Raw genomic sequence first — 25,300 nt, 5'->3', positions numbered from 1 at the left:
CTGTCCATAGCTGGAGGATTACTGGAAGGAGTTGTTTCGGGTAATCTCTAAAGTGGTGCACGTGAAACTGGACCCGGACCCTCGGGAGGCCATATTCGGGGTGTCGGACCAGCCGGGGTTAGAAACGGTGCGGAGGCAGATGTTGTAGTCTTCGCCTCATTGATCGCCCGAAGGCGGATCCTGTTAGGTTGGAGATCAACCTCTCCACCCTGTGCCCTGGCATGGCGGGGGGACCTGCTGGAATTCTTAAAGCTTGAAAAGGTCAAATTTGAACTGAGGGGAAGGATGGGTGGGTTCTACAATTCATGGGCGTTATTCATTATGCACTTTCGAGAATTGGATCACATCGAACATTAGGGGAGTTGGGGGCTGGGAGGGTTGGGGGGAGGGGGGGGACTGTGTGTGTTAATGGTGACTATGGGTGATTCCTGATTCCTCTTTGTCATTTGTTTATGTGTACATGCGGGCTAATGTCTGGGGTTTGGTGGGAGGATGGGATCGCTGTTATTGATATGGGGATTGACATTACATTCGTTACTAATTATTGTTTATTGTTGGGTGTAAATTTTGGAGAAAATGTGAAAATATTTTAAAAGTAAAAAATTGAAATGAAAGAAACGAGGGATGCATTATGACTGTGGAGCCACAGAATGCAGAGCACTGAGTTATACTGATGTGAAATGTACAGGATATACATGGCAGAATAGCAGAAATTGGAAGGCAAACAATCAGATAGTGTGATTTTGAAGGTACACATTTGAGGAATAATATAATGTAGAAGATTGTCCATGGAACACAATCACTGAGCTTTTTAAATCAGGAGACGTGCATAACAGGAGGCCACGTCCATTTCGTTTGCTTTACATTCTCTTCCAAAGTCAAAATGCTTGAGTTGGAAAGAAGAAATTGCGTTTGAAAATCCAGGCTCAATGGCATTCAGCAACATTTTTTGTATCCCAACACATCTTTGTTCCATGAGCTACTTTAACCTGTCTGCACCCTTCGCTCTCTATGGCTTCAATGTGCCGTGGTTGCTTGTGGATTGAGGTATATCGAAGGAGGAGCTGACGTGGTGGGAAAGAAATCAGCAGAAAAATGGTGGGATCAAAGCAAGTGTCATAACTACAAACATATCAACGGATTCCAAAATCACCATCATCCTGGATCCTGCAAGTCAGAAGATTAAGGTGCAAAACGCCTACTAACTGCAAGTTCCAGGTGGCGGAAAGGTTCGTTTGCATTCCTTCCTGATGCCTTTTCAAGTGCTTCCCATAGTGAAGTAACAGACGCAGGGTCGCTCGTGAACCCAGCAATAGTGCTGCAATATTTCACGGAATCTGCTGGTGAAGGGAGTCTAGGACAAGGGCCACAGCCTTAAAATCAATACCTTGCCATTCAGGAGAGCAGTTGGGAAACACTCCTTTATGTAGAAAGGTGGTAGGAGCGTGTAACTATCTTCCACAAAAAGCAGCAGATGCCAGCTCAATGAATCATTTTAAATCTAAGATCAATGATATTTATGTTATGGAAGGGGAGAGAGAGCCAAAGTGGGTGGATGGAGTTATGTTACAGATCTGCCAGGATCAATTTGAATGATTTGATTTGATTTGATTTATTGTCACATGCACTGAAGTACAGTGAAAAGTATTTTTCTGCGTACGCAAGGGAACGTACACAGTACGTACGCGGTAGACATAAAAGAAGAATCAACAACAGTCTTGAGGGACTGAATGGCCTACTCTTGTTTCCTTGTTCCTATATTGATAGGTTAATTTTTACAGAAATCAAATAATAAGAATTGATGCGTTTGATATTGCTGAAATCATACCCAGCCTTTCCCCAGCTTTCAGAAGGAACATCGGTTCAATACAATGGGTTGGATTTTCTCCAATTCGGGATGGCTCGGGGGCCCTTTGAAAATGGCGGATGGGTCGCAATTCTGGTGTTTCCCGACCCCATTCCCAGGGTTTCCAATTTTTGGAAGTGCCTTTTAAGGGTGTGGGCTCCTTCGGGTGGCAAGCTGTCATCCAGTACGCCCAACCTGGCCGGCTGCATTGCGTGTCCGAGTCCTCCTTAATTTCTATGGAGTCAGACCAACCTTTCGACATGTGGTTCAGGGCACCTTAGTGGGGAGGAAACCTTTTGAAAGGCAAGTCCAAAAGGTCATCCTCATGCCCCCATGTCATACCCCCCACATGCCAAGTTATGCTCCCCAATCATCTCCACAGCCCTATTGGCCCATGCCAATGTATGGTCCCCAACCAGTTCCTATGGTCAGTTATGCCCCCTATGACAATGTGTGCATCCCAACTAACCAGTGGTGGGACATGAGGTGTGAGATCAATGCAAAGAGGCTTCAAGGGGTTTTAGATAGCCTAGGTGAGTGGGAACAAAAGTGGTGAATGAAATATAATGTCGAAAAATGTGATGTTATCCACTCAGCTGGGAAAGACAGAAATGCAGAGTGTTCCTTATGTGTGGAGGGATCGGGTAGTGTTGACATCCAGAGGAACCTGGGAGCTCTTATGCACAAGGCACAGAAAGTTAACATGCAGGAGCAGCAAGCAGTTAGGAAGTCAAGGGATTTGAATACTGTCAAAAGGAAGTCTTGCTGCAGTTGTTTAGAGCCTTGGTGAGACCACACCTTGAATATTATGTCGTGTTTTGGTCCCCTTATCAAACAGAGCGTTACTTGCCATAGAGGAAGTTCACCAGACTGATTCATAGAACATACAGTGCAAATGGAGGCCATTTGGCCCATCGAGTCTGCACCAATCCACTTAAGCCTCACTTCTACCCTAAACCCTTAACCCAATAACCCATTCTAATCTTTTTGGTCACTAAGGGCAATTTATCATGGCCAAGCCACCTAACCTGCACGTCTTTGGACTGTGGGAGGAAAGCGGAGCATCCAGAGGAAACCCACGCAGACACGGGGAGAACGTGCAAACTCCGCACAGACAGTGACCCAGCGGGGGATCGAACCTGGGGCCCTGGCACTGTGAAGCCACAGTGCTATCCACTTGTGCTACTGTGCTGCCCCGCGGTCGTGGGATGGCTGCATTGTTCTGTGAGCAGAGATTGAGGAGTCTGGGCCTGTGTTCTCGAGAGTTTAGGACAATGAGATACAATCTCATTGAAACATACAGAATTCTTACAGAGCTCGACATGAAGAATGTTTCCCCTGGCTGGGGGGTTCGGTCTTGAAGCAGTGGACGCAATCTCAGAATAAGAGGGAGGCAATTTAGGATTAAGATGAGGAGGAACTTCTTCTATCAGAGGGTGGTGAATCTTTGGAATTCTCTACTCCAGAGGGATGTGGAGGCTCAGTCACTGAGCATGTTCAAGGTAGAGACTTTAAATTACTAGATACCAATGACATCATAGGATAGTGCGGGGAGATGTTGTTAAGGTAGAAGATTAGCCATGATCTAATTGAATGTGGAGCAGACTCAAGGGGCAAAATGGCCTACACCCTCTGTTCCTATGCCAAGCTATGGCATTTCCATTCATATGCACCCTCTATAACCTGTACAGAACCAGTGAACCCTCTAGTAATAATAGGCTATGTAAAAAAAAAAGCTTTCATAAAAGTAATTAATTTGATCTTTTTTGCTTTCTTTAAAAAACCCTCCTCATTACAACAGGCCAATAAAAGTGTCAATCATCTAAACCCTTTAAAGTATCAATAGCAGAAACTGCAAGCACTTGAAACATCTCACATCTTGTGAAAATATACATTGCCGGTACAGCAGGAAGTAAAGAAAGCAAATGGTATGATGACCTTCATTGCGAAAGGACTTGAGTACAGGAGAAAAGATGTCTTACTGCAGCTGTACAGGACCTTTGTGAGGCCACACTTGGTGCATTATGTGCAGTATTGTTTCATTACCGAATAAAGGATCTCCTTGCCATAGAGGGAGTGCAGCGAAGGATCACCAGACTGATTCCCGGGATTGACAGGATTGTCCAATGAGGAGAGATTGGATCAACTAGGGCTGTATTCACTGGAGTTTAAAAGGATGGCGGGGGTGGATCTCATTGAAATGTATAAAATTCTGTCAGCGCTGGATAGACTAGATGCAGGGATGTTGCTTCCTCTGGCTGGGGGTATCTAGAAAAAGGATCACAGTCTCAAGATACAGGGTAGGCTATTTAGGACTGAGACGAGGAGAAACCTCTTCATTCAGAGGGTGGTGAACCTGTGGAATTCTCCATTACAGAAGGCTGTGGAGGCCAAGACATGAGACTCTAGACTCTAATCGCATCAAGGGTATGGGGAGAGTGTAGAAGTATGGCATTGAGATAGAAAGAGCGAATTACCTACTCCTGTTCCTATTTTCCATGTTTCTATGTGAAATTGATAGAAGAGATCAGAGAGCCAGAGCTGTCAGTCAAGCAATGTTTTCCCTGGGGCTCAGATGTTTCAGTAGACAAATGGATTTTCGGCTTCTCAGCCAAGCCCTATTCTATATTCTTGGCAGAGATCCAAACGTCCATTAGAGGTGGAATGCATGGGGCATTGGGGAGTGTGTGGGGATAAGGACTGAAGGGCCTTTCTGTTTTTATTATACCTAGGATGATCGAGCGGGGCTTTTTAAACAGCTTGCCTCCACACACTGCCTCCTCCTCCAAACTGTTGCCTGGGACAGCTGAACCGATTGTAGCCTGGACCTGCCCCCACCCTCCAACTCCCGCTAGCCTCCTTGAGGATGCAAATCCAGCCCATAGAGTTTGCGTAAATCACCAATTATACATTAAAACTGCTGGGCAGAATACCATTGGGAAGATGTTAATGTCACCATGGCAATTTTCAGCAGGGCTTCCTTAATAGCTCTATATATTTCATTCAGTGAGAAATTGAGGCCTACAAACCAGGAAGATCTAAAGTTTAACCTCTTGATATATTAGTCACATTTTAAACAATGATAGACGTACTACAATTGGTTAACAAATGGCAAACAAAATCAAGCATTTGATATGTGCATATAGAAAAGATGCTTTAACTTATGAGAGATACCAGAGTTTGGTTTTTAATATAACAGTCAGAAAACAATCCAGCAGGGAATTCAGGATGAGATTTCTTATCCAGAGAGTAGGTAAGAGTGTGAAACTCAACACTGCAAGGAAAACTAGTATTGATGCATTTCACGCTAGGTAAATACATGAGGGAGAAAAGAATATATGGATGGCAGGGTGGCACAGTGGTTAGCACTCCTGCCTCACAGGGCAGCCCGAGTTCAGTTCCGGCCTTGGGTGACTGTCTGTGTGGAGTTTGCACATTCTCCCCGTGTCTGCGGGGGTTTCCTCCGGGTGCTCTGGTTTCCTCCCACAGTCCAAAGATGCGCTGGTTGGATGGATTGGCCATGCTAAATTGCCCCTTAGTGTCCAAAGGTTGGGTGGGGTTACAGGGATAGGGTGGGGGATTGGGCATTGGGAGGGTGCTCTTTCAGAGGGTTGGTGCAGACTTGATGGGCCGTACGGTAGGGATACTACAATACGTTAATGGACTTAGCTAGAGCAGAGTGGGGGAGGCTTGTGTGGAGCACAAAAATCTATTGAGCTGAGTGGCCTGTTTGTGTGCTGTAAATGGGATGTGATAAATCAGAATTCCAAACCTCCAGCAATCCTTGTTGGAAGTGTAAATGTGTAAGAGCTACTCTTGACTTTGATACTCAAGTGATCAAGCTGCCTGCTGACACCTTCTGTCTTGATGAAACATGAATAGTGGGAGCTTAAGTGAGCTACTAGAGGGAGTTGAGAGCCTGTTTAGCAAAGAGTGGACAAAAATCCACAGAAAAAGGGGAGAGAAATAGAACATGTTGAAAAGGCCAAATAATCATTGATACTGAATATATACTGAATAGATACTGAATTGATACCAACTATCATTGCATGGCAGTGCCAAGATTTATCATTTCTTTACATCAGAATTATTCATATTTGTCATCTGATTTCCATGCCTAAAAGTGCTTACTGAAATATGTGACTGTTTTCAGGTTATCTATAAGGACTACAATGCAAAAGGTTTTCATTGAAGGTGACAAATGCATTGGCATTAAAAACAGATTTGTTCCAGTACATGGAATGGCTCGCAGTCCACATCTAATAATAAAACGTACCCACTTTAGATCAATTTCCCCAAAATGTGCCCCCTTCTGTTTGTACCATAGAATCTTAGAGTGCAGAAGGAGGCCATTCGGCCCATCGAGTATGCACCGACTGTCTGAAAAAGCACCCAACCTAGGCCTACTCCCCCACTCTATCTTCATAACCCTGCCTAACCTTTGGATGTTAAGAGACACTTTAGCATAGCCAATGCACCTAATCTGCACACCTCGGACTGTGGGAGGAAACCAGAGCACCCGGAGGAAACCCACGCGGACATGGGAAGAAAGTGCAAACTCCACACAGATAGTGGCTCAAGGTCGGAATCGAACCCGGGTCCCTGGCACTATGAGACAGTTGTGCTAACCACTGTGCCACCATGCCGCCGTTGAATTATCTCTAAATTATAGGGAATGCGAAGAGGCCTCACATCCATCAACCCTGGGCCCTCCATAAGAACCTCAATTATGCGAAAAAGAGTCGAGATTTTGATCCCATCCATCAATTGGAAGCCAGGTGGGTGAGTCAAAGTCACCCAAGTTGCCTATTCTCCCCTGGAGCTGCAGGAAGCTGCCAAGTTCTGATTTTTAGCTGCTCTCAAACAGGTGGGAAGGACACCCTCCAAAGCCAGCGGGATCTATGTTAACATATGCATGTTGGGTCCCAATCTTGTCACTTGGTCCTGGCTGCAGTTTTAACCTGAATAGGAAGTGCAGGGAGCTTTGTTCCAGGTTGATCCAGCAATGAGGAAAATCGGGGCCCAAAGAAGCCAAAAAGGAAGTAAATCTGTAATGTTTCTTTGAATTTTCCTTTATAAATTATACGTTCCTCCTCTCTGGAGCAGCAGGTGAAATTCAAACTCACTCCACTTCTTACCCCCTGAGAACTGGGCCACAGTTGAAATCGAGCAATGAATTATATCCAACCTATCAATACTCCGAATTGGGGAAGGGAAACTTCAACTCCCTATGTCACAAAAACCAACAAAACTAACCTCCAAAATATCAACCTTACTTTGCAAGCCATGTCAGTTACATTCCAAAGGCTAATCATTATACAATGCAGCATATTACAATAGCAAGGTTGATGCCCAGTAGCAGAGGCCAGAGTTCTTTGAGTGGAAAACCTTGGACTTTACAGCCTTGAAAAGAAGGGACTGGGAGGAAGCGTCATATTAAAGAATAAGTGGAAGGCCAATTGTCACAGGGTATCACCCCAAATGAAACTGTGGCAACAGGATACAGGAGCAGAAGTTCAGACCAGCATAGGCAACTTTGGAGCCATGTTTATCACATGTGGGATGAGCATCCAAGTGGATTAGAAAAGGCAAAGACCCTGAAACATTTAGCATTGTAATGACACTCTGTCGGTTCTCCCTGGAGGGATGAGCTTGGATGGAACCAATAGCCTTCCTCATCTGTACCTGTTTGGCGATTTTGTGACTATTTTTATCACTATGCTTTCAAACATTTACCCATTTCATTTTGCTGCATGGCGATTATGCCACATTTACCCACACGTTAAAACCCCTCTTCATTCTTGACCTGAATGTTGAATAAAATAGATCATCAGGATTCAATCGTCCGAAGGGTAACAAGCATGTTGGCGATAGATGTTTTGGCGAATGTCCTAAATGTAAATCAGTCACTTAACATGGGAAGGCACATAAAGAGACCAGTGCAGAGTGCTGACCATCTCATAGATAATTTGCAATAGAACCGTTGCTTTTATGGAGGAGACCTTACTCTCAGAAATTTTACCCATGATTAGATATAGTTCTTGGGAATTAGATATAGCTTTTGGGGTTAAAGGGATCAAGGGATATGGGGGTAAGGCGGGATCAGGGTATTGAACTTGATGCTCAGCCATGATCATAATGAATGGCGGAGCAGGCTCGAAGGGCTGAATGGCCTCCTCCTGCTTCTATTTTATATGTTTCTATGATTATTTCTATCTCAGTGGGGAGAATACGTGTTCCATTGACAGGAGCAGGCTAAATGTTAACAAGTGTTATCCCCCTCAACCCTTTTTCTCTCTGAAATGTAATGTTCTGACACTTTACGTATGCAAGATGAATGAACAACATAGTTACAAATAAAGGATCTGGCAAAGTTACTGGTTAAGTGGTGACTTTTCAATAATCTGGTTTACATGAAATCTTAGAGCAACAAATTGCGATCAGCTTGTTTTATTCTTTTTTTCCCACTCTTGGTTCAATTTATATTCCTTAATATACCTCTGTAATGGAGCAAATGTCCTGTCACGGAATTCAACATTGTCATCAAACACAGCCACATACAGGGCAAAGCTGCCTCATAAAATACCCTTTAATGACTAAAAAGTCCAATTATGTGAATTCTGTGAATTTTTTGAACACATTTTATTGTGATTTTCTAACTCATCGATGTAGTGCACAGGAGGTTACTCTAAGTAAATGCATAAATTCCCACACATGTATTTTATCATCCCTGAAACACAGGCGCCCTGAATGAACATTGCAGTCACAATCTGTCCAATATTGCAGCATCAGGCACTTGTTTTACAATGATATTATTGCAAAATGACTCACCATAATGCTAATAGTCTAAATATGAATGATCTATTCGTTACTCAATACTAGAAGAGAAATCACGTTAACAGACCTCTTTTTAATCCCTTGCCAGTCATTCCTCCAATGAAGACAGTTTTGCCACAAAATGTTGCGTACCCTTAATTTCTTCCGTGATTTTCTGCTGCCAACTTCAATTATTATTCCAACGAGAACGGGAACTTTCCCGAAATCCAAATGGTTTTATCCAACGATTGGAAATAACAAAATAAGAATATGCCAGAAATACACAATTCAATAGCAACTTGAATTTATATCGTGCCTTTAACATATTAAAACATCCCTTCACAGGAGTGTTACCCAACAAAATCTGACACCGGGCCCACTTCAGAAGATATGGGGACAGATGAACCAGAAGCTTGATCAAAGAGGAAGATTTTAAGGAGTGACCTGATAGGAGAAGAAATAGGCAGAGAGGTTGAGGGAGGGTATTCTAGAGTTTAGGCCCTTGGCAGCTGATGCATGGATGCCAATGGTGGACCGATTAAAATGACAACTGCTCATTAGGACAGAATTTGTGGAGCACTGCTATTAAGGGGATTTTTAAAAAAATCATTCATGGGATGTGGATGTCACCGGCTGGGCCAGAATTTATTGCCCATCCCTAAATGCCCTTGAACTGAGTGGCTTGCTAGATCATCTCCGAGGGCTTTTAAGAATTAACCACATTGCTGTGGATCTGGAGTCACATGTAGGCCAGACCAGGTAAGGACGGCAGATTTCCTTCCTTCAAGGACATGAGTGAACCAGAACGACAATCGACAATGGTGTCACAGTTGCCATTAGACTTTTTAATTCCCTATTTTTATTGAATTCAGATTTAACCGTTGGCCATGATGGGATTCAAACCCAGGTTCCCGAAGCATTCCCTCTGTCTCTGGATTATAAATCCAGGGCTGACAGAGATTGCAGACATAGCGGGACAATGCCATGAGGCGATCCATCGGTATTTGAAAACGAAAGGCAGGTTGACATTTTCTGGGTGCGATCTTTGATCAGAACTAGCCAGCAATTCACCTTTACCTCCCAGGTTTCCACCAATCACAGCGTCCTATCGGCAGCATGGTAGCACAGTGGTTAGCACTGTTGCTTCACAGTTCGATTCCCGGCTTGGGTGACTGTCTGCGCGGAGTCTGCAACATTCTCCCTGCATGGGTTTCCTCCGGGTGCTCCGGTTTCCTCCCACAAGTCCCGAAAGTCGTGCTTGTTAGGTGAATTGGACATTCTGAATTCTCCCTCTGTGTCCCCGACCAGGCACCGGAGTGTGGTGCCGAGGGGCTTTTCACAGTAACTTCATTGCAGTGTTAATGTAAGCCTACTTGTGATAATAAAGATTATTATTATCGCTGTTTCATACAGTTTATTTCTAAAAGGGGACTGCTCCAAGGCACCCAGAGTAACGAGGGAGCCAAGTGTAGTTTTCATTGCAGTGTTATTATGGCAAACACACAAAGTGAGATGTGATCGACACTTCATGGAACGTTTTAACAGACTGAGCTGAGTAGACGGTAAAAAAATAAAACTTATATCATACCAATAGTGTCAAAAGTATAACGTGAAAAAGAAAGGCAAGATTTTATATCTCAAATGCATCACACACCAGCAATGAAAACAATGGTGGTAGATTTTGGATTTTCATCTTTTTTTCGCATGTAAAAGATTTTTTCGAATCAGGTTTATTTGTAGCCTTTTATTTATATTAACCCCAAGTTCTTATTTATTTGCCCAACTTCCCCTCCCCAATCAGACTGTTCCTAATACAACTAGCGTATAGCAAGAGTGCTGTTTCTGTGACTCAGTCTCCAGGTTTGTCTTACTTCTTCCCTTGTGGCATGGAGAGGGAAGATATTCGTGGCCATCTAGCACCTCCCTATTGATGGGTCAGCTATATCACCTTGCAGGAGCTCACATAAGCTGAGTTGAATAGCAGAAATGTCACATCGGCCAAAGCAAAGGATAAGACCCGAGGGAAATACTGGAATGGCTAACAGAATGGCTGAATGATATGCAGGAGGGAGAGCACCCAGTCACACTGGCTAATGCACCAGCCCAGGGAATGGTATCTGGCTCTTGTCGCAGGGACAGGTCACACTGACCAGAGTTGCCTATGGCCCATGCCCTCATGGATTTCAGTGATGAAACTGACACTGGTCGTGCAATGGCGGCTCTCCAATGTCGAAAGAATGAGATGGGCAGAGGGAAATTGCTTTAAGTCGGAATGATTTACTTGTGCTTCTGTAAGGACAAACTATTCATTACATTTATTGCTTTTTAAAATTTCTATTGTTTTTCAGATTTCACCGGTGCCGCGGTAAGTGGAAACCATGTTATTTCATGTAATGTCGTCTGCCGAACAGACCAGTGAGATGCAGGCTACCAATTTGACATCTAATATCTATGTTAAGAAAATCTGGTTTACGTGTGCAGTGCAAAACAAGTTTTGAAACTGGGACACCTATTGTTACAAGAAAAAGTAGTGAATTATGTCCATCTTGCTGTCGACATGGGATTTATAAAAAGCTTACCTTCAATTAGAACTAGCAAAGGGCCCTAGATTCATTGTGTACTTTTTTTTCTTCTTTAAACAATCTCCCTGCTTCCATAAACTGCTCCACGCTGTTGCATTATCTCTCAAAGAGTCCGTAGATAGATGAGCTCCTTCTCATACCTCGAACAAATGCCTTCTCTGCATCATAGGGGGTTTGGATCAAGTATCTGCTTATTAGTTTGGAATGGTTCCCTCCCTCCCTTGCTTCTACTTGGTACCTTCCATCTCATGGGACAGATTTGATTGGGAACTTGCTATTCAGAATCACCCCTTGCGTCCTATAACACAAAAAGCATTGTACCATCCGTATGTTATTAAAAAAGTGCAATATGTAATATTTGACGTATCTACGATAGGAAATATAATTCTTTGGGATACCAAAGACAATGAGATTCAGGACTTCTAAAGTTTAAGCTGCGAGGTACACCGTACCTTGTGCAGTAAACAGAAGGAAACAATACCTTTCTTACAAAAAGTAAATGCAGAATTTACTCTCTATATTCTGAATGAAGGAAAAATACTTCTTTACATATTGTATATACAAAAGAATGCAATTGCTTGTATATGAATACAAACAATACAGTGCCTTGTATATATTACATATCTAGAGATTAAATACTTTACATATTTGACATAGGAACGCAGTAAAAATATAGTATATAGTATATATTATAAATAAGTAGGATAGAGTGTGTGGTATTGAAGCAAATATTTACAAAGTCCATTTGTAAAGTGCACCAAATTGTTCTGCAGCAAAATGTTTCTCGTTACTTTAAAGTTAGTGTTTTTTAGTTAACTATCTGGTTACTTCCAGTTAAATGAGGAGTTGGATTGTTGTGCTGACTGCTCAGTCAGTCCGCACCTCCACACAGGGAGAATTTGTTTGGGATGATACAACAGACTCAATAGAAATACAAGGCTTGTTTTTTAAAAATAAATATATTCCTGAAATTGGTCTTTTTACTTTTAATATTTATTCTTAAAGCTCATTGATCAATATACACTGACGTTAGAAATTACTTGGTAGACCTGCTAGTTTTGTGTCTAGATAACTGAGCCATAGTTGGTTTCATGACTTCAGTTGGTGTTGGTTCTGTTCATGACGTACTTTACATTCTGGCCCTTGTAAGCCAAGACTCTAACTTTCAGCATGATGCTCGGAATAGGGTTACTGCCTGGAGAGGAGTGGATTCAGGTTCGGCTGTAAAGTTGTACTGAACTTTCATTTTCAAGCAATATGTTGAGAATAATGGATAAACTGGGAGCGTCTACATGTCAGTGCCTCAATTTAAATTACATCACAGACCAGAGGGAGGTTCAAGCTCTTCTGACCATAATAAAAATCTGCAAGATTTGCCGGTGTAAACACAGTTTTCTTTTATTCACAAGCCAATTTGTTTTATTCCATATTTTAAGGCTTGTTGGCTTTTGGTCTCTCTGTGGCTCACACCACATTTACTCACGAGGTGGGTCGATAACCTGCTCTCAGATCCTTCTATTGCTGTCCTATAAACAGACATTATCGGATTTAGTCTACCCTCAACCCACTCCCACCCCAGGGCGAATCGCATTCCAGCTCCTTCTTCGTCCATGTGGGGACTCACCTGACACTGGACGCATGCCCTCCAATGACAACATGGCTGAGACAGGAACTAACCAAAATCAGAACTGTGAGTGTACATTCACATCCTACCAGGCCGGTATCGCACTGCCATTGTTGTTTGTCACAGAGCTTAAGTATTGTTAAAAAAGGAAGCACATTGTTGAAGCTGTTCGTCCAGTGCACATCATGACAGATGCAAGGATTTCACATTGCAAAGTGAGCAACAATATATAGCTTCCTGGTGCATTCGCAATTGCGACATCTTGACCAATCAAAGCCAACTTGCCAACCAATTAGCATCCCTGGATGGAGTATAAATTGTTGTTCTCTTTGAAATTTTGTATTCTGGCATCTGTTCTAATGAGAGTGCAAGATACAAAGCTTCGATAGCATCTCTCTTTTTCAATGCCATTGGCTCTATTCTTCTGTCACCAGTGTCATTGGTGCAACAAGGAATTCTCTTCAGTTTTGCAATCATACGCTATGCTGGAAGCAGCTCCCAATGCTGGTATTACAACTCTGTACACACCATGTAACTGATACATGATGACATTCACACACAGATTAAGCATTGTGTGATACCATCAGTGCAGGTTTATTGAGAAATAAACGCAGTTAATTAACAAAGGGTATTTTGTCATTATTTGCTATGATATTGAGAGATGCCTAAATTAATCTCACCTACTGAACAGTGGTGGTGTGACCATCAATTTTACACCTGAAGCTATGAATCAAAATGGGGATGTTGACCAATCATCTGAGCCTGTGCATATTATGTGAGAGTTCCTGTATTCACTATTGTAGAAAACTCAGAATCACATACCTCATACAGTTACAATTCTCAACATATAACAAGCAGAGCAATTCTCCCTTTTGCCATCCCCTGCAAGCTTTGGTAAAAATATTAGCATGTGGTTCTGCTTCAAATATCAGCCATTTGCTTGGAAAAATGCAACATGGAAACTATTCCTGAAATCGGTGCATTTTCATTATGGAGAATTTTGCTAATTTTTAAGTTTGTACAATTTGGCCCAAGCGTTCACTTTGGTGAACAGAAGATCATTCCATTTCTGGCACCAAACAGTCCCAGCAGTTAAAGCAAGAGTCGAAACTCAGAGTAATTGCCTCCATTCTGCTTCAGAAAAGTACTCCCTTATACACTAACGAATAGTTTATGACTTAGCATAACAAGGTTGGTTAATGTGCTGTTAGGTTGAAAACATAATTAACAATTTTATCAAGCTGACTCATGCTTATTAGAAATTCATTTGAGATTGCCCAATTGTAATTCATGTTGGGAGAGAGTCATTTTCCCCATCAGTCATGGTTATAGTTGGACCAAAGTCCCAGAGGCATTGGTGGAAGGAGGGGCAACTCAAATTGGAGTGGTGAAGGCTGCATTGTAGCAGTGATTCTCCCGCACCTGTCAACCTGTGGCCCAATGTAATTTTGGATTAGGCCGAGAAAGAGGCCTCCATCCAAAACAGGCATGAGCAAATCAATGTTCCGGGAAAATGGAATTTCATTAGCCTTGCATGAACTGCAATGAAACCCTAATGCATGATAACAACTCATGAGGCAAGACAGTGAAGAATCATAGAATCCCTACAATGCCGAAGGAGGCTATTTGGCCTCCACCAAGCCCAATCCATCACTCTATCCCGAAACCCCTCCTAACCTTTGGACACTAAGGGGCAATTTAGCAAGCCTGATCCACCCAACCAGCACATCTTCGGACTGTGGGAGGAAACCGGAGCAACCGGAGGAAACCCACGCAGTTTCGGGGAGAACGTAGAAACTCAACACAGACAGTCAACCGAGGTTGGAATTGAACCTGGGTCCCTAGCACTGTGAGGCAACAATGCTACCCACTGTGCACCATACCACCCCAATGGGCCAAGAGATTAATTCTAGTTCAGAACTAACTGCTATAGGTTCAGTTGTGTTCCTTAGACTATGCTTCTCCAATCTACATAGCCTACTTTTAGATCACCAGGAACAAGCGTAAATACATAGCCTACTATTAGATCACCAGGCATAAGCGTAATTACATAGCCCACTATTAGATCACCAGGCACAAACGTAATTACATAGCCCACTATTAGATCACCAGGCACAAGTGTATCAAGTAAGTGCAGCTTTCTCAGCAAGTGAAGCATTGAAGAGGAATAAACCGGTTAATTTCAAAAGTGGTTATCTTCCAGACTATGGCCACAGTAAGTCAATTTTTAATAAGGTTTGGGAGAGAAAAGTCTTCCCAACTGCTCCACAAAACCATCTACCAAAAACTTCCATCACTGGAATTCATTCCTGGCAGTGAATGAAGATGGTCAAGCACATAACAGTAATTATAGTTACAATGAACTAACTAGCACAATGAGCTGAAAATTAAATCTTTGGTTTGTTTAACATCACATCCAGAGATCAAGTGTGAACATCGAATGAGACGACCAAAACCTACACATAGAGATTAGGTTATTGGATGAATTGACAGCGAAGGCTTCAGCAAGATATAGCATCAAAACAGAGCAAATCAATAAAATTTAGAAGGGAGGCAATTACTCACCAATAAATGCTCCATGCACTTGATTTAACTCTGTGTGAATGAATTGGTTTTATGAATGAGTTAAAATCTCACCCCATGTGTCACAAAAAGATCCAGCCAGGTTAGCTGAAAAGGTTTAAATTATACCTAAACTGTGGCAAAGACAACACTGGTCTTCAAAATTGAACCAGTGCAGCAACACCGGCCATAAAGTATTAACAATGCAAAGGAGAAAGTCCTCCAACTCTTGCCTGCTGAAACCCTGCATGATATGGGAAACCATGAGCCAGGAGTTGTCTCGACAGACTCTGGTGAGTAATTGTTATTGTGTTTTTACCTTTAACAATAAATGAGTTATTTTAACAAATGCTGTGAATCCAGAACAGACAAACACATTAATAGCCGGATATTATTGGGTCATGTCCAATTTATGTCTGTTTCTAAGGAGTTAGATTCCGAAGGCAGAGTGACACTAATTTACCTGCATTCTCCTCTCCACAGATACATCAGGACTCTCTGCCTCAGCTACAAGCCAGAACTCGCCACCAATTTCAGAGGTACCTGCTCACCCAACAACATCTGCCTCAACAACAGCATCTGCATCACCCACTGCTCAAATTGTGCTCACCAGCACGGCTCCTATTTCGCCGTCATCGCAATTGTTGGTTAGATCTCCTGCACATGAAAATGTGGATGGCATTGAAGAATTGGCAGTGCCAGTTGAGGATGGCGAATTGGACAGATCTATTGCAGATTGCAGCAGCCACAAAGAGGAGTCCCCCGAGCATGACAATGAGGAGGCAGATATTGATGAACAAGCCTTCAAGGCAAAAGTATTGGTGCATCAACAGGATATTCACCAGGCAGTGAAGCACTTCCACAAATCCGTGGATCAAAGATTAGAAGAAATTCAAGGATCTCTCTTTGATCTCAATGAAGTGCTGGATGCAAGAATGGGTGCTGTGCAGACCTGTATGGTCACCCATGGGGTTAGTGACTTGGTATCAGTTCTGAAGGAAGGGCTGGTGGATCTCAAAGAAGGATTGCAGACAGCTATCAAGGATGGTTTCTCAGAGCTCAGGGATGCCATGAAAACCGGCTTTAACCAACTGGATGGACGCCTTGAGCATATGGAAGGCACACTGGAACAAACCTTTGGGCACCAAAGGCCAAACGATGGCACTCATGCCAGCAACTTAGCTTTGTTGGTGACGAGCTCAAGTACTATAACCACAGAAACATATCAAGTAGACATTGGGCCTGCCCTACAGATGTGTCAAGAGATCACTTGCCACGATGCACAGACATCAGCGAGTGCTTCTTCTGTGTCCATTATCCACGCCCCACAAATTGATGTGTCTCTATCTTCGACTGATATTGCTATGATGGGGTCACAATCCACCACGAGTGGACATTCACTGAAAAGATGTTGTAAAGTTACACTGGAAAAACTACCACAGTACAAACATTAGGCACGCACATTTCATCAAGTTGTAAATAAAAAATGTCATTTAATTTCTTGTATTTGCTTCAGTTATTTGTAAAGCCTCTAAAACTTTGAACGATACCACTGTATGAAAGTATTTCTCTTTCGTGCAGGTTATTTGAATATTGGGTTCACGTTTATATGATTGCAGTACTATCTGATTATTCCCGACAACACAAGATAAATATAGACTTGTATTTTGTAAGCATCAATGTTCTTTCTGTAAACAGCACAAAAATGGCAGTTTGTCACTTCTTCATGTGAAGTGGTTTCCAAGCCAGGTGCCAAGACAATCACCCTCTGGGGCAGGCTGTTCTAGATCCTTGACCTCTGCTTGCATTGCACATATTAGCTGCTTGTCAAACTGAACATCATTCTTTACTGCCAGATTGTATCACACACCGCAAAGATTCCAATCCCCGACTGGCAAAATGAGATACCTCCACCTTGACTTCAGTCAAGCACATCGGATCAACCAGATCAGTTGTGGAACAGTTACTTTCTGCTTTATTCCATGGGTTTTACGCTAGTTTCATCAGCAAGCCCAAGAGACAAACTTGCACACTTCTGCTCTCCTCAGTCAACGCTGCTACACATTATTTGTGTAAAATAAGGGGATTGTGTATTGATACAGGGACTTTTCATAATCATCGCATGATGGAATGCTGTGACCCGCAGAGCATCTGTATATTCGGGGAATGGAATTCTTCTTGGCTGGTGCAAACAAGAGAGTTTTCAGCGGTGCCTAGTTTGTATGGAGCCAAACACTGCTTGAACTTGTGAAAACCATGAAACCGTACAGAAACTTCAACCGCCTTTTGAACTGGAGAAATTGGCAAAGAATGAAGAATGCGCCTTGAATGCCTCAGCCGACATGTGCACTGGCCTGTGGACAATCCCTACCAGAAGCTTTGGAAGTACCTTGTGCCAAAAGGAAATTCAAGGTAGGTGTGTCTTTGAAAGCTGCATGTGGAGTAAAGGGAGTGTCAGAATTGTGTTCAGGTGCGGGACAATCAAATCTCAGATCTCTTTGTTGTCATCCTGTGAGCTTTCATGTGATACTCTCCCAAGCCCTTAACCCTGTAACTATCTGAATGCACATGTATCAAGATCGGTTTCACCACTCCCATCTTCCCATCATAGATTCTGTTCCACTTCATGCTGAACCTTAGAGTCGACAGCTACTAGCATAATCCAAATCAGAGAGATGTGCAAAATAACACTGAGATCTGGGTGGAGATTCTGCCAGTGCTGATATTGCATCTGAGTGATTTCATTCTTCTGATAGCAGATTCAATCCACGGAGATTCTCAGGCAATCTCAGAAGTTGGTCAGATTTGCTCCGTATTAATGGGATAATTTAGCTAACAAAACAATGCATCTCTTCTTCCCAAACACGTATCGCGTGGATGATGGAAAATTGGCCCGGAAAAAGATTTCCGTATAAAATCCATGTTGTCTACATGTTAGTAAATGGACAGGAAATTCAAGAGAATGGAAAGGGGTTTGATCCAACCAATCAAATCATGGAGATTTGCGCCAAGAGATTTTCAATGTACAACTTTTAGCAAGTGACAAAACAGGCAAATGAATAAGATGGAATGAACTCTGGATTTGCATCTATATCTCAATCAGTATGCCTGTTAGATCAGATTCTGAATCCTATCTTCAAATTAAATTAATATCTCATTTTGCCTTCACTGCTCAAAACACACACTTCAGTAAATTAAGATTTAGGGTACTTTGAAACTGTGGAAATGTTCCAATCCACAATGGATAAGTAAAGTTTACTAAAGTGCCTGGATACTACAGAATGGATTTGTTGACTGCCCTTTCATATCTGCAAACCAAGGGTACTCTGGGATCCAATTTATCCAGATTGAAATCAGATTAATTTGCCTCATTGTACTGTTTCTAAACGAAATGAATCCTCAACTCAGTTCTCAGTGGCTGGCCACAATTCAAAGATACCCGTATATTGGTACAAAACTGAGTAGCCGTTTGGTATTACAGAACATGTGTGTTGCTGAAAAAAAAGAGATATATTTTTGTCCAAGGTTTTCACCTTGCATTCGTCAGGATATTTTGCGAGAATGCAAATCCAAAGGAGACAACAAATTTATAACTGTATGAGAAGAGAGTGCTGATGGGCGACAGGATGGCACAGTGGTTAGCACTGCTGCATCACAGCGCCAGCGACCCGGGTTCAATTCCGACATTGGGGAACTGTCTGCATGGAGTTTGCACTTTCCCCCCATGTCTGTGTGGGTTTCCTCCGGGTGCTCTGGTTTCCTCTCACAGTCCAAAGAAGTGAAGGTTAGGTGGATGGGCCATTCTAAAAATTGCCTCTCGCTGTCCAGAGATGTGCAGGTTAGGTGGAGTTATGGCGGGAGAGTGGGCCTAGGTAGGGTGCTCTTTCAGAGGGTCGGTGCAGACCCGATGGGCTGAATGGCCTCCTTCAGTACAGTAGGAATTCTGTGCTTGATTGGTTGGCAAGTATACTCTGATTGGTTGCTATGGAGAATGCACCAGTTGATAGTGACTGAGTTAACTGCCAAGTATTGTTTGAAAGTTAAACCAGCCAGCCTGACTTTGGTTGGTCAAGGCATTACTCTGAGGAATGCACCAGAAAATGGAGGTCACTTATTTTGTTTAGCTGAAACAGGCACAATGTGTGTGCATATTCTTTCTGTCTGCCAAGAACAAGGTCCATGTAGCGTGCGTTATATGCAAATGCGCCAAAAAGACATCTTGTCTATCACGCAAATGAGTATGGCAGTATATGAATTTCCTTTCCAGTGTGATACTAGGAATGTAGGTCGTACATCCCAAAGACTGGATCGTATCAAACAGCATGCCCATTCTCTGTTTGCAATGGGCAAGGTACAGACCATAGCCAACCAGCCCATGCTTACAAACTGCAAAGCACAGTGGTTAACTTTAGATGTGATTCCACAATTGGACAACATTTGTTAAATAGTCCTCAGTGTGTGAACAATTACACTGAGTTCCAAATTTAAGATTTTCAGTCAGGCAGAAAGAACATGTACACACATTGTGCCTATTTCAGCCAAACAAAATAAGTGACTGCCATTTGCTGGTTCATTCCTCAGAGTAATGCCTTGCCCAATCAGTCAAGTTGCCTGATTTAAATTTTAAACAATGCTTTGTCAGTCACCGTCAACTGGTGCATTCTCCATGGCAACGGCTCTGTCAATCAGAGTCCACTTGATAACCAAGCAGAGCTCTCATCTCATACGGTATGAATTTGTTGTCCCTCTTGGATTTGTGTTCTTGCGAACTGTTCTGATGACTGCAAGATGAAAAGCTTTGATTTTTAAAAATTCAGCAATACAAAACTGTGTCTTATTTACAAAGGCCTTAATGTTTTGTCTTCATCCGTGTGTGCTGAATTCACTCATGAGTGCCTGATACCGAAAGTGAAAAGTACTTTCAATGGGGGTGATTTACTGGCTGCGCTGCGCTTCAGCGACAGTGCAAGGCGGCTACTAGATCCCGGGAGAGGACCCCCGTGGGCCTTCCGGCAGACTTTACGTCTCGCGGGACATACCCAAATCCCATGAGGCGCCAAAGTCAGAATCCTGCCCCAAGAGGGCGTGACCAAATGAGGCACGCCTAAGTAGGTTTTAAACCTACTTAGGCAAGGTTACCCGGGACCGACCGCCTTCCTGGGATCCATTGCAGGGCCCTGGGTGGCCAGGGGTAGTGCAGGGGGGGCTCCCTGGCCCTCCCCCTGGAACTCTGGCACCATAGCAGTGCCCAGCTGGCACCTTGATACTGCCACCCTGGCACTGCCAAGGTACCCGAGTGACACTGCCAAGTAGGCAGGAGCACTGCCAGGGTGACAGTTCAAGGGTGCCCAAAAGCCAGGATGGTACTGCCAAGGTTCAGGGCCAAAGGGGGGGGCTATTCCCATGAAAGGGTTGGAGCGGGGTTTGAAGGGTGGTGGGGTGCAGGACAGGTAAGTTGGAGCCTCTGGGAGGTTGAAAATGAAATGAAAATCGCTTATTGTCACAAGTAGGCTTCAAATGAAGTTACTGTGAAAAGCCCCTAGTCGCCACATTCCGGCACCTGTTCAGGGAGGCTGGCACGGGAATTGAACCGTGCTGCTGGCCTGCCTTGGTCTGCTTTAAAAGCCAGCTCTTTAGCCCTATGCTAAACCAGTCCCAGGTTGGGGGTGTGTGACAGGTGGGGGTCCTGGAGGAGGGGACCTGTAAGGGGGTTTGGGGGGCCTGGAGAGGGAGGCTCCCCAGGGACCCCATAGCAGGTTATCTTCACTTGGCAGTGTGTGCAATAATGCTCATGTGTGGGGGGTGACATTGCCCATGATTGGGGATCAGTGCTGATCAATGAGGGGGATTTCCATCGTAACATCTCGCGAGGTCGTGTTGGATCTCACAAGGCGTTGCGAGCCAGGTAGATCCTGGGAGCAGGGTCTCCCACTTTTATTGGCCACACTGCACAGCAGTGAGCCATTTTTCTGGTGCAGCATTGTCATTGGATCACGCCCTCCGTGTAATTTGGTAGCGGTGGGGAATTCGCTGGCAGATCCGGGGGGGGGAGATTCCCTGCAAAACCCGCTACAAATGACATTTAATGTTTCCATTAAATTCCGCCCAATGCGTCTGATTTTCTGCTTTTATTTCAGAATTGCAGCATCTGAGCTTTTTGTCAGTTTGGTGATCATAAAACGTCTTCACCATAAACAAAGAGGGAAGATTAACATAACTATCGGCATTGCTAATGCCAAACAATTGTATTCTGGGGCAATCTTCAGAATTGAAGGAAAAATCTTTCGTTTGATCTCTGTTATCAAATAACGAACCAGATTGTAAATCGCTGATAAGATTACAGTTATGAAATTAACGAACCTTTAATTGACAATCCTGCAGACAGTTAAATATGTTATGGTCTATTTATGATGAAATTATCTTTGACAAGTCTGGTTAAGGGACTCAATTTGATCTGGATACTGCATCACCCAGACAGCGGCTCAAACTGCAGTAAAAGCCACATCAGACCAATATTCTGGACGTTGCTAATTTTGAATGTTGTATTCTGGTTCAACAGTAAAATGGGAAAGGTGGCCGCACCATGCTTTTTAGTATTCGATCTAAGGAAGAGACATACAAAACTGGTCAACAAATAACAACAAACCTGAGGATTGGGAGCAGTTTAGAATTCAGCAAAGAAGAACCAAGGGATTGATTAAGAAGGAAAAAATAGAGTATGAGAGTAAGCTTACGGGGAACATTAACACTGACTGTAAAAGTTTCTATAGGTGGGGGAAGAAATGAAAAAATGAACTGAAAATCGCTTATTGTCACAAGTAGGCTTCAAATGAAGTTACTGTGAAAAGCCCCTAGTCGCCACATTCCGGCACCTGTTCAGGGAGGCTGGTACGGGAATTGAACCATGCTGCTGGCCTGCCTTGGTCAGCTTTCAAAGCCAGCGATTTAGCCCTGTGCTAAACCAGCCCCAGAGAGAAGATTGGTGAAGATAGTCAAACAGAGGAATTTATAATGGGGAACAAAGAAATGGCTGGTTAACTAAATACATATTTTGATTCTGTCCTAACAAACGAGGACACAAAAAACATACCAGAAATGTTGGGGAACACAGGTTTAGTGAGAGGGAGGAACTGAAATAAATCAATATTAGTAGGGAAATGGTATTGCGGAAATTGATGGGATTGAAGGACGATATATCCCCACGGCCTGAAAATCTATACTCCAGAGTACTTAAGGAAGTGGCTCTAGAAATAGTGGATGCATGGGTCATAATCCTCCAAGATTCCAAAGTCTCTAGGACAGTTCCTACAGATTGGCAGGTAGGTAATTTAAGAGAGAGGTAGAGAGAAAACTGGAAATTATGGACCAGTCAGCCTGATGTCAGTAGTGGGGGAAATTCTAGAGCCTATTCTAAAAATTTCACAACAGAGCACTTGGAAAACAGTAGCAGAATCGTACCGAGTCAGCAATCATTTATGAAAGAGGAATCATGCTTGACAGATATATTGGAATTATTTGAGGATTTAACTCGTAGAGTTGATGAGGGGTGCCAGTGGATGTGGTTTATTTGGACTTCCAGAAGTCTTTCGACAAAGTCCCACATCAGAGATTAGTGTTAAAATTAAAGTGCATGGGATTGAGGATGGTGTATTGAGAAGGATAGAAAACTGGTTGGCAGACAGGAAACAAAGAATAGGAAGGCAGTGACTAGTGAGGTACAGCAGGGATCAGTGTTAGGATCCCAGCTATCCACAATGAATATTAATGATTTAGATGAGGGAACTAAATGTAATATCTCTAAATTTGCAGATGATGCAAAGCTGGTTGGGAGGGTGAGCTGTGTGGAGGATGCAGAGATGTGCCAGTGTAATTTGGACAAGCTGAGTGAGTGGGCAAATGCATGGCAGACGCAGTATAATGTGGATAAATGTGAGGTTATCCACTTTGGTAGCAAATACAGGAAGGTAGATTATTATCTGAATGGTTATAAATTGAGAGAGGGAAATGTGCAACGAGACCTGGGTGTCCTCTAACACCACTTGCTGAAAGTAAGCATGCAGGAACAGCAGGCGGTAAAGAAGGCAAATAGTAAGTTGGCCTTCATAGCGAGAGGATTCGAGTACAGGAGCAGGGTTGTCAATTATACAGGGCCTTGGTGAGACCACACCTGGAATATTGTGTGCAGTTTTGTTCCCCTTATTTGAGGAAGGATGATCTTGCGATAGAGGACGTGCTGCAAAGGTTTACTAGACTAATTTTTGGGATAGCAGGACTGACGTATGAGGAGAGATTGAGTTGGTTAGGATTATATTTGCTGAAATTCAGAAGAATGAGGGGGGATCTCATCCAAACCTATAAAATTCTAACAGGACTAGACAGGGTAGATGCAGGAAGAATGTTCCAGATGGTGCGGGAATCCATAACCAGGGATCACAGTCTAAGGATGCGGGGTGGACCTTTTAGGACTGAGATGAGGAGAAATTTCTTCACCCAGAGTGGTGAACTTGTGGAATCCGCTGCCACAGAAAATAGTTGAGGCAGCCCGGTGGCACAGTGGTTAGCACCACTGCCTCACAGCGCCAGAGAACCGGGTTCAATTCCAAACTTGGGTAACTATCTGTGTGGAGTTTGTATATTCTCTCCTTGTCTGTGTGGGTTTTCTCCGGGTGCTCCAGTTTCCTCCACAGTCCAATGATGTACAGGTTATGTGGATTGGCCAAGCTACATTGTCCCTTCGTGTCCAAAATATTCAGTGGGGTTGCTGAGTCACAGGGATAAGAAGGATGTGTGGGCCTAGATAGGGTGCTCCTTCAGAGGGTCGCTGCAGATTCGATAGGTCAAATGGCCTCCATCTGCACTGTAGGAATTCGATGATTCAAAACATTGAATGTTAGATATAGCTGTGGTGTTGGGTGCTCTGGTGCACAGATGAGCCAACACAGTTGTATGTGGTACAACTCTATTTTATTATAACTCTTATAATACAGTTCGTTCTGGATACTCTGCACGTGCTGTCTCCCTGAGTGTCTTTGGCAATAGCTGTGTCCTGGTTCTCCTCTGCAGCTCTTACTGACCACCAGGGGTCGTGTCTGTGCTTTTATATCTTTCTGTCATTGGTTGTGGTGTTGTGTGTTCTGATTTGTCTGTTGGTGTGTCTATCATGATGTGTGTGTTTGAATATCATGACATCCCCCTTTTTACAAAGACAAGTGCCTACGTGGTTATAAATATAATTGTGTCGTGAGTGCATCTAAGAGTGTGCGTTTGTGTTGTGTACAGCGTGTGTTTATGACGTAACTATTTACATGGGGCGATGTCGGGTGCGTCACACTAACAAGGTTGTACCATAACAAAACTTGGATGCGAGAGAAAAAAAAAACTTGAACATTGGTCCGGTCAGACGATATCTGGAACAATAAACAACAACAGGTTATAATACAGAAGTGTTTGACTTTTTGAACGTATTAACAGCGTTATAAGTCCAGTCTAATGGGTGACCGCTTCAAGAATGGGCTGGTCCTCAAGCCGGTTCAGCTGTGGAGATTTGGGGTCACACTGGTTCACCTTGGACTGTTGGAGGTGATGCTGTTGCCGAAGTCTCTACTTTACCATTTGTTGTACTTCATGCAGTGCTTGGTTTTTTTCATTCTTGCAAATATAACATTCAACATCTTTGTTAGTGGTGCCCTGGCTGTGGTTTGGTTCTGGTGGCGATGGAAGGGGCATGATCCGTGGCATCTCCACGAAGTCATCCTTGGGAACCAGTGGAGGATCCGGCGTGTGCGTACGGTGCAGTTGCGAGCGTGGAAGGCGGCACAAAGCCCGCTGATTGCTCCTACGCACCAATCCATCCGCCCTGCATGCCAGGAA

General features: G+C 43.4%; 1 protein-coding gene across 5 annotated transcripts in view; it reads left to right on the top strand.

Annotated features, from left to right (window-relative positions):
• The window catches only part of lhfpl4a (LHFPL tetraspan subfamily member 4a), a 302,872-nt gene that overhangs the window by 262,416 nt on the left and 15,156 nt on the right, over window positions 1–25,300 (top strand). For 2 of the 5 annotated variants that reach the window (XM_072472846.1, XM_072472847.1), the window contains exon 3: window positions 11,011–11,027. The exons of 1 other annotated variant lie outside the window; for it this stretch is intronic. In XM_072472846.1, coding sequence (XP_072328947.1) covers window positions 11,011–11,027 — 17 coding nt within the window. Of the gene's footprint in view, window positions 1–11,010; window positions 11,028–15,913; window positions 17,843–25,300 lie in introns of those variants that run through there. 2 more of the 5 variants (XM_072472845.1, XM_072472844.1) reach the window with 2 other exon arrangements.

The sequence above is a fragment of the Scyliorhinus torazame genome, chromosome 13 (assembly GCF_047496885.1).
Source record: "Scyliorhinus torazame isolate Kashiwa2021f chromosome 13, sScyTor2.1, whole genome shotgun sequence".
In the NCBI taxonomy this organism is placed as follows: domain Eukaryota; kingdom Metazoa; phylum Chordata; class Chondrichthyes; order Carcharhiniformes; family Scyliorhinidae; genus Scyliorhinus; species Scyliorhinus torazame.
This window is presented reverse-complemented; position numbering and strand designations above follow the sequence as displayed.